This window comes from Heptranchias perlo, chromosome 8, assembly GCF_035084215.1.
Source record: "Heptranchias perlo isolate sHepPer1 chromosome 8, sHepPer1.hap1, whole genome shotgun sequence".
Lineage (NCBI taxonomy): Eukaryota > Metazoa > Chordata > Chondrichthyes > Hexanchiformes > Hexanchidae > Heptranchias > Heptranchias perlo.
The window spans coordinates 20,273,478-20,289,859 of record NC_090332.1 but is presented as its reverse complement, the minus strand read 5'-3'; the positions used below and the strand labels follow the sequence as shown (position 1 = coordinate 20,289,859).

The 16,382-nt window shown below is 40.3% G+C and overlaps 1 protein-coding gene across 3 annotated transcripts in view; it reads left to right on the top strand.

The window, feature by feature from the left end:
• The window catches only part of LOC137324463 (tetratricopeptide repeat protein 7A-like), a 249,376-nt gene that overhangs the window by 25,042 nt on the left and 207,952 nt on the right, over positions 1 to 16,382 (top strand). For all 3 annotated transcript variants that reach the window (XM_067988771.1, XM_067988768.1, XM_067988767.1), the window contains exon 4: positions 16,100 to 16,230. In XM_067988771.1, the coding sequence (XP_067844872.1) occupies positions 16,100 to 16,230 (131 nt within the window). The remainder of the gene's footprint in view (positions 1 to 16,099; positions 16,231 to 16,382) is intronic.

Sequence of the window (16,382 nt, the reverse complement as noted above, 5' to 3'; positions counted from 1 at the left end):
GCGATCTTGTTAGCGTGTTGTATCGAGCCGTTTGCTGCGTCCATCCGGAAGGACGCAGGTATCGGGGGTGACGATCAGGTGGGAGACCTGATCCTTTGTCCCCTTCACCGTTTGCTCCGACTACCTGAGAGCTGTGGATCTGGTTCGGGGGCTCCAGGCCTGCACCAAGAACTGGGAGGAGCGGGTCACCAAGGCCAAACAGAAGCTTGGTATGCGAGGTAGGGGGGGGTGCTCCCTCTCCATAACTGGCAGGAACCTGGTGATAAGGTGTGAGCTGCTCGTGGTGTTGCTCTACGTGGCCATGGTCTGGCCCGCTGTCACAATCACCCGAGCTATCTTTCGCTTTGTCTGGAGGTCCAAGGTAGAATGCGTCCGTTGGGACACCACGTACAAGCCTCCAGAAAAAAGGGGAAGGGGTCCCCAATGCAGCTCTGATCCTGATGGCCACCTTTGCGTGTGGCTGCCTCAGGATGTGTGTAGAGCTCCAGTACGCAAACGCCAAGTGTCATTGTGCTGAGTTTCTACCTGTCCACTGAGAAGGCTGGGTCTGGCCATGCGGACGCAGGACATCATGTCCAGCTGGACCGTACCCCACCACCTGTCCCAGGTGGAGAAGTTCCTGAGGAGGAACCCTTTTGACCACAAGGCCGTCAGACAGTGTTCGACACGGAACGTTTTGGGGGTCCCGCAGGGAAAGGGAGAGGGTGCATCCAATCAGGCGGTTCCCTGACCAGACAGTTGATACCATTTGGCAGAAAATGTCATCGCCAGAACTGACCAACAGGCACCAGGATGTAGCCTGATGGATGGTGGTGAGAAGGGCCCTCCCAGTGCAGTCTTTCTAACACCCGTGGAATCTCAGCGTCACCGCGAGCTGCCCTCGAGGCTGCGGCGGGGAAGAGACCGTCGTCTACCTCCTGATGGACTGCCCCTTTGCGCAGAGGGTGCGGAGAGAGATGCATTGGTATCTCTCCCGGTTCATCCCTAACAGCTCGGTAACACAGGATGCTGTGCTCTACGGGCTGTTCCCTGGGACGGGATATCAACTGCTGCTGGAAGACCATCAACTCGGCGAAGGAGGCCCTTTGGTCCACCCAAAACCTGCTGGTCTTCCAGCTGAAGGAACTGTCCATGACCAAGTGTTGCGAACTAGCACGCTCCAAGGTCCAGGAGTACAAGCTGTGGGATGCACTGAAGCGAGGTGCTGCCTATGCAAAGGCTCTATGGGGAAAGGCCACCTTATAAGGCCATCCCACTTTGTATTGTACTGAATGTTTTAGATATGTACTGTGTTTTGAATTGTAATGACTGGATTGGAGTATGTGCGATCCGTATTGTATGGTTTTGAATTGTAATTGTGTATTTACATTGAACTGTGTGTATTCTTAAATTTTATGAAATAAAGTATATTTTGAAATTAAAAAAAAAACAAAATCCAGTGCAGTACTGAGGGATGAGATGATAAACCGAGCACCCGTCAGTCCTCTCAGGTGGACCTAAAAGACCCCGTGGCACTATTCAAAGAAGAGCGTGGAAGTTCTCCCCAGTGCCCTGGCCAATATTTTATCCCTAAACCGATGCCTAAAAAAAAAATCCAGATTATCTGGTCATTATCACGTTGCTGTTTGTGGGAGCTTGCTGTGCGCAAATTGGCTGCCACGTTTCCTACATTACAACAGTGAGTACACTTCAAAGGTACTTCATTGGCTGTAAAGTACTTCGGGACATCCTGAGACTGTGAAAGGTGCTATATAAATGCAAGTCTTTTTTCCTTTTTTTTCCTTTTTCTCTTTTTTTTCTTTTCCTTTTTCTTTCTTTTCCTTTTCACTCATGGGGCCTCTTGTGATATTGTCTGAATTTAAGACAGTGTAAATTTGAGCTGAGAAGCAAGAGCTCAAACTTGAGCTGCAAGAAACCATGGGGTGTGAAGTTCAGCCCAGCAGGGCCATTGGACAAGATCTTTCTCTTAAAATTAATACTTGTGTGAAGTGAGTAAGAGGAGTTTGATTCTTGTGACAGTTTGATGCTAGCGATAGAAGTGCAGGGAATCCTTGTGATATGTGCCTGTAGTGTAATTTGTGGGCCATTATGGGCATCACATTTGCACTAAGTGTCGAAAAATTGAGCAGCAGGATCTCTGTGCTCGAGCAGCAATTGGCCACACTCCACAGCGTCAGAGAATGAAGGGTTTTTGGATGATGCTTTCCAGGGTGTGGTGACCTAAGAGGCAGCGCATGACAGTTTAGGACATAGATAATGTTGAAAGAAAAAAGTGAATGGTCTTCTGCAGGGGCAGTAATGGGAGACAGGCCTCATAGATGCAGGGAACCCCTGAGTTATTGGAACTATCTAATAGATACTCCACGCTGGCATGAGGTGGATAGTAGAAGCAACTCAGAGGAAAGTGGCCTTGAGCAACTTGTGATACCATGCAAGTTTTATTTTCATCTTCCTTTTTTGCACCTCATTACTTTCTTTGTATCCCTTTGTAGCTTTTTATGGCTCTCTCATCTGCTGGATTTCCACTTTTCCTTGCATTTGTGTAAACCTTTTCTTTTAGCTTGATACTGTCTCTTACCTTGTTTGTTGACCATGGTTGCTTAACTGCACAGGTGGAGCCTTTGCTTTTTAATGTATGTACTGGTTTTGTATGGCACCAAATACTTCTTTGACTACTTTCCACTGTTTGTCTGTAGGTTTACACATTAACAGGTCAGCCCAGTTCACTGTGGTCAATTCATTTTTCATCCCTTCAAGGTTTGTCTTACTTAAATTTTAAAACCTTGGTTTGTGACTCTTCCCTTCTCCCTCTCAAACCTAATATCACACTCAACCATATTATGGTCACTATTTGCAAGATGTTCCCTTACTGTCAGATTTTTAATTAATTCTGGTTTGTAACTCATCACTAAATTTAGTATGGCCTGTTCCCTTGTCGGTTGTAAAACATATTGTTCTCAAACTGTCCCGAATACATTGCCTTTACTACTTGTGCTTTTCTGCTTCTCTCAGTCTATGTGAAAATTAAAATCTCCTATTATAACTACATAGTTTTTGCTACATGCTTCCCTGATCTCTCTTTTTACACCCCCCCCCCTTCCCCACTACCCAATATCGAGATCTGAAGAGTCAAATATAAGGGTGCTGGACAGGGAAAAGGTGAAATAAAGCAAAATAGAACAAGGTTTGGCCCAAATTAACTGGGTAGAAAAGTTAGCGATCAGGTCATTAGATCAGCAGTAGTAAATCTTCAAATATGAGATAGATAGATAGAATATAAAATAAATATATTCCTATAAGGTGAAAAGGAGGTGCATCAAACAATAGAGATATGTGGATAAATAAACTCAAACTAAACTGAAACTTAGGGAGGGTTAAAGCTAGGACTAACAGTACAAATCAAAACCATAAGGAATATAGAAAGTATAGTGGGAAAGGTAAAATAGGGAATTAGGGCTAACGGGGATTATGGAAAAAGACTAGAGGATAATATAAAAGGGAATAGTGATGGCTTTTGGAAGTACATAAAAAGTAAAATATGTTAGAGACGGAAGGATTGCTCAGGGAGGTAAGAGGGAGTCTAATTGTGGAGGATGAAAATATGACATCTTAAATATTTTACATTTTTTTTGCAAATGATGATTGAAGTGAGAATGTAGGTGTATTAGAGGAGGATGTGGAACAATTGTTAGAGATGACTGAAGAAAATAAATTTAGTTCTGAAAAAATTAGCAGAATTCAAGAGGGATAAATCATTGGGTCCTGATGGCATGTACTCTATAGTTTTGAAAGAATTAGAGAGGAGATAGCAGAGGCTCTCGCCACAATTTTTCAATCCTTAAATATGCAAATTGTGCCATGGGACTGGAGAGTAGACTATGTAGAAACTTTGTTCATGTGAGCAACTATCTAACATCAGTTGTGAGCAAACTCTTAGAATCCAGAATTTGAGATAAAGTTAGTGAACATTCAGAAATGCATGGATTAATTAATGAAACCCAGCACAAATTTGTTAAAGGCAAGTCATAATTTGACAAATTTAATAAAGTTTTTTTTTGAAGAAGTGACCAATTGGATAGATAAAGGAAATTTAGTTGTGGAGTCCTTGGAGTGGGATTTGAACCCACAACCTTCTTACTCAGAGGCGAGAATGCTACCACTGAGCCATGGCTGACATAATATAACAATATATTTGAGGAAAAAAATCTAGTAACTGTAATCTCCATTGCAGTTTTATGGTTGCTTCTCTTTTTTTTATGAATAAAAAAATCATTTACATTGGGGCCAATAATAACCATGTTCCTTGAGCTAAATGGCATTATCAGATAAAGATCACTGTGTGCGTAATTCTCAGTACTTTATCAGTATTATTGCTTTGTAATTGTTGTCGTAATATTTGTCACATGGATGCCAAGGATGCTGACTGTCGGCAGAACTGTCAATTTGTCTGCTTCATTTTATAGGATTACTTGTGCTGCCAGGACTGATGACTAGAAGCTGTAATAGTTAACACCTGAGGTGAATCAGAAGATGCCTTTACATTACTAGTATGCACGGTTCTCCCTCTATAGACTGCATTTACAGAAATATAAATGACCCAACCTGCCTTGGCCAAAAACAGCAGAGATCCACTGAGCTGTCAGATTCACCAACTCTGCTTCTGGCTCCGAAAACTGACAGAGCCCATCTTGGTGCATCTGAGGTCATGACATCTGTGATGCCGTGCAATGAAAATGCTGATTGAAATGGAGACATGTCATTATGCTGTGTGGGTAGAAAATGACTGTCCGTATTTCCATTCAGCACCTTATGGGTGTGAAAGTAAACGGGGACGAGTAGTACCAAGAGTTTGATATTATGTCACTCTCCTGAAGTGATTAAGAATGGGTACCCTGGGTGAGTTTTCCAAACCCCAAGGGTAATGAGGCCAATCATAGAATCCCACTGGAATCCTAGCAAACCTAATACAAATCAGGGAACAAATATGGGATGTTCATCATCTGAGAGGCTAAATAATATAATATGGGGGTCGCACCAGAAACATTAAGCCATCTTTCCCTTATAGATGCTCAGCAAACTGCTGTGCATTTTCTGTTTGCATTTATTTATGGAATTAAATGTACCTCACACTTATTTTAGTGAATAGTATTGATCTCAACAAACATTAGGTGTCATGAAATTTCAGTATAACTTCAGTATTGTGATAGATGACGTAGACCATAATGGGTGTGCTTTATTCTTTTTAAAATCAGCACATCAAAATTATTAGCCAGATTCTGTCCATCTATAAGATATTGTTTTACATTATGAATTTTAGCAGGTCACTGGGAGGGATATATAGAGGTGTAATTCATTTCTGGAATATTGCTTTTAAGTGTCGCTATTTGATCGGGCTGTGGTTTAGCTATTCTGAATTTCAAAATGTCTCCCAATCATAAAACTGTTAGTCCTAATATTTCATTTTAAAGTTACAAGAATTTGGGTGAATAAAACAAGTCTGAAATGATTCATTTGTTTTTTGTCAAGGATTATTGTATTTTAACGATGTATGGCTTAAGTCTTAAACTATTCTATATCATCAAAATATAGTAGGATGTTAACTTCTATTACACAGATATTAGATTAATTTTGGATTTGTGGAGACTATGACAATGCAACTCCTGAAGCCTAGCTTGATATCAAAGAGCCCTAGACTGGGTATCATTTTGGTTGCCTTACCCTGTACCTTCTCCGTGATTTCAATGTCCTTTGCTATGTGTGTGGACCAGATCTGGACACAATACTCGATGTTCAGCCATACCAAAACCTTGTCTATCCTAAGTATAGTGTTCTTAGTTTCATATTGTATTGTTCTAGCAATGCAACCTAAAACCCTATTTACCTTCTCAATGGCCTTATTAAACTGCTTATACACATTTAATGATTAATCTTCAATGATCCCAAGCTCCTCTCTCGACCTATAACCTTTAGTGGGTACCTTGCATGGTGTGCACATGCTTGGATCTTCACAAACCCAAATGCATGACACTGCACGTATCCACTTTGAAGGAAATCTATCACACATGGACCTAGTCCCCTAAGATGCTGAACGACTTGTGTTTTCTATTTTCATCTCATAAAATCTCACCCACCCCACCCCACCCTCCCCTTTCAAGGAAGAACTTTAATGAAGGAATTAAATGACACATGAATAAATTTAATCATGTTATTATGAAATATGTCATTTTCTTGAACTGAAGATTCAATGGATGTGCAGTATTTGAATTTCCCGTCTGACGCAGACAGTTGTAGCACACAACAAGAAGTTGCATTTATGTAGCGTCTTTAACGTAGTAAAATGTCCCAAGGCGCTTCAAAGGAGCGATTATCAAACAAAATTTGATACCGAGCTACATAAGGAGATATTAGGACAGGTGACTAAAAGCTTGGTCAAAGAGGTAGATTTTAAGGAGTGTCTTAAAGGAGCAGAGAGGTTTATGGAGGGAATTCCAGAGCTTAGGGCCTAGGCAGCTGAAGGCATGGCCCCCAGTGGTGGAACGATTAAAATCTGGGATGAGCAACAGGTAAGAATTGGAGGAGCGCAGAGATCTTGGAGGGTTGTAGGGCTGGAGGAGGTTACAGAGATAAGAAGGGGTGAGGCCATGGAGGGATTTGAAAACAAGGATGAGAATTTTAAAATTGAGTCCTTCATAGACCAGGTGCCAATGTAGGTCAGCGAGCACAGGGGTGATGGGTGAACGGGACTTGGTGCGAGTTAGGATATGGGCAGCGGAGTTTTGGATGAGCTCAAGTTTATGGAGGGTGGAAAATGTGAGGCTAGCTAGGAGAGCATTGGAACAGTCAAGTCTAGAGGTAATAGGCATGAATGAGGTTTTCAGCAGCAGATGAGCTGAGGCAGGGGTAGAGACAGGCGATGTTAATGAGGTCTTGGTTATGGAACGGATATGTGGCTGGAAGCTCGTCTCAGGGTTAAATAGGACGCCAAGGTTGCAAACGGTCTGATTCAGCTTCAGGCCAGGGAGCGGGATGGAGTCGATGGCTAGGGAAGTCAGTGCACTAGGGTGCACTGTTAGTCAGATTTCCCCCCCACCTTCTATTAACACAGGTTAGTCTGCATGGACATTTAAATGACATTGCTTAGGCTGAAATTTATTCATTTAAAAAAATTGAAGAATAAATTTTTTCTGTTTTTTCTCAATAGGGTTATGTATGTTGTGGTTCCCACCGGTTGCAAGTCTGCCAAAAAAAAATCATTAATTTTAAAGCAGTCTTCTTTGGAGGCAATAAAAGCCAAGCAGGCTGCAAAAGAAATGCTGAGGCTGCAGGCCAAGATATTTATATACCCGAGTGTAGTATGCTAAATAATGATAAGCAAATATGCATAGGGAAAGATATAAAATTAAGATGGATACACAGGTTAATGGATTACAACTGTTAGGGAACCATTTTGACATAAAGGTCACTTGAAACAAAGTGATTCACATGCTTACAGGTCTTCATTATGATATAACACAGGAGACTTAAAATGATGCCGCAGAAAGTGTTTCATTTGCTGCAGTCAACCAGAGATTTATAAGATAATTTATTCCTTGTATTAGATTTATATGTTTTTCAAAAATGCAGAGTAATTAATGGCCAATGGTGTCAGCAGCTTTTATTTTATTTCATTAGGGATTGTTCCTGGCATCTGGAGGCCTCCCATAAATGAAATAAATAGATTATAAAACCTGACTTTGTTTAGGATAGTGGGTAGCTGGCAGGGAGCTACAAGTTAGTAATTCAATTCAGCAGGTTCTAAGTCATAAACTACAAGCAAAACTTGAGTCTGGAGAATCCGAAGATTTAATACTTGCCTTGAATGCAATGACGTTTTTTTTCTAAGTCAACAACAACTTGCATATAATGTAGCCCTTTACTGTAGAAAACATCTTGAGGTACTATTTAGAGGAGGGTGAAGGAATAAAACTGGTTGCTGAGCCATGATGGGAAAATTAGGCAAGGTGATGAAAAAATGGGCTTTGAGAAAGTTTTTAAAGGTGGGGAAGAAAGGTTGAGAGGCAGAGGGGTTTAAGGAGGGAGTTCCAGAGAGGAGTGCTGTGGTTCCGTCACATTGGTCAGTTGAAGGGAACGGGAGATGAGCATGAGTTGAAAGACTGAAGGGTGAATGAGGGGATACAAGGATGGAGGAGGTTGCAGAGATAGGGTGGCGGGAAACTGTGGAAGGAATTGAAGGATTTTAATTTCAATGCATTAGGGAACACGCGGGACAGGATCCAAGTGGCTGAGTTTTGGACCAGTTGCAGTTTATGGAGGGTGAAAGATGAGAGGCCAGCAAGGAGGACATTGGAGAAATTGAGTCTAGAGGTGACAAAATCTTGGATAAGGGTATCAGTGGCAGTGGCTGAGATCGGCATGGACTGTTTTATAAGGACAGAAGAATTATACCACACAATGATCACAAGATAATTATAAATGAGGAAGGCATTCAGCCCACAGTAATCCATTGAGGGAGACGTCAGCATTCCTCAGTTGTAGCATCCAATTTTTACTTGAGTGATTCCAGGGTTTTTGCTTGCGTTGCTCTGTTTGTAAGTTTATTCCACGTGTTGATGACTTTTTGTGTGAAGAAGAATTTCTTTATCAATCCTAAAATTATTTTTTTTACCAGTTTGAGTCTGTATCTCCTAGTTCTACTCTGACCACTTAAAGTAATATTCCGGGTTAACTTTTTCTATACCCATAAACAATCTTACGCACCTCTTAAGATCACACCTCAGGTGGCTCTTTTCCCAGCTTAAAAGCCCAAATCTATCCAGTCTTTCCTTATAACCAGACCCCTGACACTGGGAATCAGCATTGTAGCTCTTCTCTTCACTGCCTCCAGCACTTGAATGTCTCTCTGGTTCTTAGCGACCAAAACTAGAGGCAGAGTTCCAGAAGCAGTCTAACCAGAGCACTATACAGTTTGACCATTACCTCCTCTGACTTATATTCTACTGTTTTGGCTCTGCAATTCAATATCCTATTAGTTTTGTTGATTGCTGCTCTGTATTGGTTGGACATATTTAGTGTTGAGTCGACTAAGACTGTTCAGTCTCTCAGCTTCATCGTTAGCTACTGCAACACCATTTATTGAGTATGTGTGTCATCTATTTTTTTCTTCCCGTGAGTATTCATCTGCTATTGTTCTGTCCACTTGCATATTTGCCCAACTCATTCTGTAGTTTCTGAGCTGCCTCCTCTGATTCCTAGCAACTGCCCCTCCTAGCATAGTATCGTCTGTAAATCTGAGCATTTTGCATTGAGTTTCTGAATCAAGGTCATTTATATATTTTTTTTATTCGTTCATGGGATGTGGGCGTCGCTGGCGAGGCCAGCATTTATTGCCCATCCCTAATTGCCCTTGAGAAGGTCGTGGTGAGCTGCCTTCTTGAACCGCTGCAGTCCGTGTGGTGACGGTTCTCCCACAGTGCTGTTAGGAAGGGAGTTCCAGGATTTTGACCCAGCGACGATGAAGGAACGGCGATATATTTCCAAGTTGGGTTGGTGTGTGACTTGGAGGGGAACGTAAATTAGAAACAGTAGGGATCCCAACACTGAGCCCTGAGTTGTCCCACTCAGTATTCCCCAGCACCCCCCCCCCCCCCAATTCTGACGCCTTCTTCTCTAGTAAGTGCTTGTTGTTTCCTATGCTTCAGACACTTGTCCATTCCCAGGTTTACCCTGAATTCTCACAGCTTTGAGTTTAATAGCCTTTTGTCTGGCCTTTTGGAAGTTGAGGTACACGATATTGTCGGGCTTCCTGCGGTCCACTTGGCTTGTTACTTCCTCAAAAAAGTTGAGGGAGTTGGTCAGGCAGAATCTTCTCCTTCTGAATCCATGCTGACTGCAATTAACTAGGTTATTGATGTACAGATGATCCTTGAGTTTATTCATGGTAATTGATTCCATTATTTTGTATGGAATGGGTCTGTTTTGTCACCCTTTTTTGAATTTGGATGCATTAGCCTGTTTCCAATCTATTGATACTTCAGAAGAAAGGTACAGACATTTTCTGCTCTAATACTTTAAACTAAATGTTTTTATCTCCTTTCTAATATAAAAATGTCATATCTAGTGTTTGTAGCATTGTACTCTGTAAACAAAATCAATAAATCACATGACTTTGCTGATTTGGTGTTAGCCGTATCTCAGTGGAAGCACTCTCACATTTGATTCACAAGGTCGTACATTCAAGCCGCACTTCAGAGACTTGAGCAATAATTTAGGCTAGCATTTCAGTGCAGTATTGAGGGAATACTGGACTGTTGAAGGTGCCATCATTCAGATGAGACGTTAAAGGCACTATATTAATGCAAGTTGTTGTTAATCTCATTCTTGTTGCTTTAATTGTTCTGGTTTTCTGCTCTCATATCTCTAAGTCTATCAACTCACCACAAATTTCAGTGTACACCAGGTTCTACAACGTGTTAAATTCTTTTCAGTGTCATCCTTGGTGGGGGATGTCATTTCCCATTGGAGATGCAATAAATCCACATTGCATGTATGTGCGATTGTCCTCAAAGCATTACTGACTCTGCATACTGCAACCAATAGATTAACATGCCTGGCAGCATATAGTGTGGCCACTGTGTCATTATAATCGGTGGATTGAGTCAATTTGCTGCAAAGGAAATGAAGACAGCATTTTTTGAAATCTTGTATGATACTCCAGTCCAGTGGTTCTGCTAAACTTGGGTTTAGAGGGAGAAACAACACTTTTATGTTACAAAGATCAATCTCGTTACATAGACATAGATTACATAGAATGTACAGCAAAGAAACAGACCATTTGGCCCAACAGGTCCATGCGGTGTTTATGCTCCACACAAGCCTCCTCCCACCCTTCTTCAACTAACCCATCAACTTATGCATCTATTCCCTTCTCCCTCATGTGTTTATCTAGCTTCCTCTTAAATGCATGTATGCTAATCACCTCAGCAACCCCTTGTAGTGAGTTCTATATTCTAACCACCCTATTGGTAAAGAAGTTTCTCCTGAATTTCCTGTTGGATTTATTAGTGACTATCTTATATTTATGGCCCCTAGTTCTGGTCTCCCCAGCAAGTGGAAATATCTCTACACATCTACCCTATCAAACCCTTTCGTAATCTTAAAGTCCTCTATCAGGTCACCCCTCAGTCTTTTTTCTAGAGAAAAGAACCCCAGCCTGTTCAATCTTTCCTGATAGGTATAACACCTCAGTTCTGGTATCATCCAAGTAAATCTATTTTGCACCTTCTCCAGTGCCTCTATATCCTTTTTATAATATGGAGACCAGAACTGTTCACAGTATTCCAAGTGTGGTCTAACCAAGGTTCTATACAAATTTAACATAAGTTCCCTACTTTTCAATTCTATCCCTCTAGAAATGAACCCCAGTGCATGGTTTGCTTTTTTTATGGCCTTATTAACCTGTGTCGCTACTTTGTGATTTGTGTATTTGTACCCTCAGGTCGGTCTGCTCCTCTACCCCATTTAAACTCTTATTTTCCAAGGAGTATGTGGCTTCCTTATTCTTCCTACCAAAATGTACCAGCTCACACTTACCTATATTGGAATTCATTTACCAATTCCTTTAACCGTTACTCTCTGTTTTCTGTTTGGTAGCCAGCTTGCTATCCATTCTGCAACTTGTCTCCTGACTCCACATACTCTGACCAAAGTCATGACTCTACTATGCGGTACCTTATTGAAGGCCTTTTGAAAATCCAAATATATTACATTAACTGCATTACCCTTGTCTACCCTTCTGTTACTTTTTCAAAGAATTCAATTATTTGTTAAGCATGACCTTCCCTTTTGAAATCCGTGCTGACTATTCTTTATTATATTTTCGGTTTCTAGATGTTTTTCTATTACACCTTTGAGTAAGGATTCCATTATCTTTCCTACCACCGACGTTATGCTAATTGGTCTATAGTTCCCTGGACTTGTTCTATCTCCCTTTTTAAATAGAATCACATTAGCTGTCTGCCAGTCCTCTGGCACTATTTCCTTTTCTAATTAATTTTTATCTATATGTAATAGTGCCTCTGCTATCTATCTCTTCCCTAACTTTTAATATTCGTGGATGCAATCCCTCAGGACCAGGGGTTTTATCCTCTCTAAGTTTGATTAGTTTATGAATTATCTCCCCCCTTTCCATCGCAAATGTCTTTATATCTTTTTTGATCTCCTCTTCTAATGTCATGCCCATCGTGTTGGTCTTTCTGATAAATACTGAGGCAAAGTAATTATTTAATATTTCTGCCATTTCAATGTCATTATCCGTGAGTTTATTGTGTGTATCCCTTAGTGGCACTATCCCTATCCTGATTTTTCTTTTGTTATTTATGTGTCTGTAGAATACTTAACTATTTCTTTTTATATTCCTTGATAATTTAATTTCATTATTTCTCTTTGCTGTCTTAATTGTTTTTTTGACTTCTTTCCTAACCTTTTTGTATTCCCTTTTTGTTATCCTCTCCTTTGTTGTCTATGTACTTAGTATATGCCTTTTTCTTTAGTTTCAATTTTGTTCTTATTTCTTTATTCATCCATGGTTTCATTACTGGATAGTTTGTTATTGCTTTTTAGTGGGATATAGTTCTCCTGGACTCTCTTGATCACTGTTTTAAATGTTTCTCACTGCTGTTCTATTTCTTTGTTTGTCAGTAAATTTTCCAGTTTATTTTCCCTAGTTCCATTCTCATCCCCTTAAAATCAGCTTTTTTTCCAATTCATTACATTGGTCTTTGTCTTATGCCCATCTCAATCTTTATCTTAAACCTTTTAATGTTGTGATCGCTATTGCCTAGATGTTCCATTACACTTACTTTCCTTAACTGTTCTGGTTCATTTTCCATTACTAAATCCAGCAGTGCTTCCTCTCTTGGGCTTTTCACATACTAGAAAGGAGTCCTGCAAACATTGTTAAAGCTCCATTTAACCTACCTCTTCTCAGTTTATTTGGGGGTAGTTAAAATCTGCCATGATTATTATTCTATGTCCTTTACTCATTTCACATATTTGCTTACATATTTCTTCCTCCATCTCCTTTCCACTATTAGGTGGTTTGTGGTATACCCCTATTAGGATGATCGATCCCTTTTCTTTTATTTCAATCCAAATGGGTTATGATGCTATCCTTCTGTTAGTTATGTCCCTTTTTTCTACTGCCATTATGTTATCTCTAATTAGTACAGCTACTCCACTTGTGTTGTGCCTGGAAAACATTGCTCATAACCAGAGCAATTTTTCCCCACTTACAATCAAGTTCCATGTTCCAGTTTCAAAGCAGTTTGAAAATTTTACCAAACTCATCCAGTCATTCCAATTGCTGTTTTCCACTGATAGTTTCCAAAAGCATTGAGGGTTTGCAGATTTCTCAGTGACAACAGTACATTGCTTAGCTGTGCCACGCAAATTTCAACAGACCAGCACTGTGACTCACTTTTTCACTTCCATGACAAGAATGTCTTTGAATGTTAGTGTTCTGTTCCTGATAGCTCTCCAAAACAACTCTTTTTATCACAACTGTAGATATCCTGTTTATTGAATTAGTCTAAGAGGTCTCACAAAACCTTCCAAAAGTGCTCAATAGATGGACGCTTAAGTTTCAGCCTTTTCACAATGAATCCTCTTGAACATAATGTTATTAGGATTTCCAGAGACTAAGCCAGGCCTCTGTGACTATGAAATCAAACTTTCCCATTGCTGTTGCGAAATTGTTTGCTTTCTGTTCAAGGAGTGGGCCACTTTACAAAAAGTGTTTAGCCAGACCTCTTGGACAGTCTTTGGTACTGTCTCAATGCCCTGAAAAATCTGCACCTTGCTTTGCAATGGAAGCACCGAGTGAGTTCTGCCAGGTATTTTAATTTATGGTGCAAAGTGTCCTGGTGGGGAAAAAAGAGACTACACACAAAGTGTCTGGTTTTATTGCTAAAGTAGCTCAATGCAGATCTAATTAGCTCTAATTGGCATTCCCATTCCCATGAACTGTTCAATTCATTGAAACGTCGAAAATCGCTCTAATCTGATCCTTACAACATAACATACACGAATCATTATAAGCAAAGACAAACACGCTGAGGCAAATGGTTTTGGAAACATTTGATTCATATAGTGTATGATCACTACAATGGTAATTAGCAAAACTAGATTCCATTGGCTGTAGATAGATACATATATTCCATGTATGTTTAAAATTATGGATTTGTATGGATATTAGAACAGAAGCAGGCTTGTCTTTACTGTCTGTGTGGAATGGCCTGCCAACAAAGACGCAATGCAGTTGAACTAGGCACACTAGTGGAGTGGAAGAGTGTTGGAAGAATACCACATGGGGAGGACGGTTGAAAAAATAATTCAGTGGGGTGGGGCTGAGGTTCCAATTTTTTTTTAAGACTGCGCAGGTCCTGATTTTATTACTTTTAAACTTGTATAGAATCTTGGTTGGACCACACTTGGAGTATATTGTACAGCTCTGGTCTCCATATTGTAAAAAAGATATAGAGGCATTGGAGAGGGTGCAAAAAAGATTCACAAAGATGATATCAGAACTGTGAGGATATCCCTTTCAGCAAGGCTGAACAGGCTGGGACTCTTTTCTCTAGAAAAGAGAAGACTGAGGGGTGACCTGATAGAGGTCTTTAAGATGATAGGGTAGACGTGGAGAAAATGTTTCCATTTGTGGGGGAGTCCAAAGCTAGCGGTCATAAATATAAAATAGTCACTAATAAATCCAATAGGGAGTTCAGGAGAAACTTCTTTATCCAGAGAGTGGTAAGAATGTGGAACTCGCTATCACAATGAGTAGTTGAGGCAAATAATATAGATGCATTTAAGGGGAAGCTAAATGAACACATGAGGGAGAAAGGAATAGAAGGGTATCCTGATAGGGTTAGATGAAGTAGGGAGGGAGGAGGCTCATGTGGAGCATAAATGCCGGCATGGACCAGTTGGGCTGAATGGCCTGTTTCTGTGCTGTAGTTTCGATGTAATAGACTGCGATTTAAAAAAAAATAATAAATAGGTCCCAGTTACAATGCTGTCAGTTTATCATTCATCCTTTCACAATCTGAAGATGCCAGCACCAAACTGAACGGATACATTTACTATATACATATTAAAATAAAAGGTTTGTTTTCAATAAACAGATTTTTATAATAGTGTAATATAATGTGGTTCGGAAATAAAATCCTGTGTTCTTATTGTAATGTCCCAAAAATTATTTGGAGTAATACTGCAGTACCAGATAGTGGCATTTCCTGCAAAGTAATGGTGGTTGGGGAGGGGATTCATGGAGAAAGAACTTATGATCCCATATCTTCAGGCCTATGTTGTAAAATTGGTAATCACCTTTGTCACAACAATGCTTCCAAACTCAAATGCTATCAGAAAATTTTCATTTTTTATTTAAAAAACCCTTTAGCAATAGTAAGGAAGGACATTTTTTTTTGTCTTTCCAATTTTCTTCCCTTCTCTCTGGAGGGTCCTGACTCCTCCTGAGTTACGATTCCATGGGTACCAGGTGTCCTCCCATACCTTGCCCAAGAAGCCATTCTTCATGTGTAAGTCTAGGTAACATCAGCAGACTATTCAGACATGGGGGGTATTCCCTGATGGCACCCTTGTTCGACATCTACATACTTGCACTTTCCAACAGGTCATTGTATAGTGATAAGTAGTGGCAACTCTGTTATTTTTAGTTTTTGTAGGGGAAGGTTGAGAAGATAATTTTAACTAAGAAGTGACTGTTTAGAATTAGTAAGTGTTTAGTAGTAAATTATGAGATATTTAGCTAATCTCCGGTTGAGCAGACTAATGGAAATTACTCAAGCTTCACCGTCATACTTTACAATGTCATCTGCACTTTTAGGAATCTGTTTTCCTGAATTTATTCCTAAGCTTTCTCGTGGTTTATAGCTTAGTACTAGCACTAGATAATGGAACCTACACTTTATGTAAATACTTACTTTTGAGTTCCTGCCTCATTTTTTTCTTAATGAGTCCCGTTCAGAAAAAGATGTGAAATTTTCAATCAGTGTAATCTATTAATAGCATTTTCATTTCTCAGGCTTGTCTCTCGAGCGTCAGGCTTCATCTGTTACCTCACGGGTTCGTCTGTTTGAGCGAGAGGAAGAGATATTGTCCTGTTTTGAGAAAGCCGGTGATATTGCTCTAGTCTATTTACAAGAAGGAGAGCTGGTAAGGAAAATGCTTTCAACTTCACGTTTAGCCTCAAATGAAAAATAAGGGGGGTGGGGGGGGGGGGGGGGAATGAGGGGGAGAAAAACAAGAGATATGGTAGTGATTGGATGGTGCATTTGGTTTGCACATTTTCTTTGTCCTTTGGGACC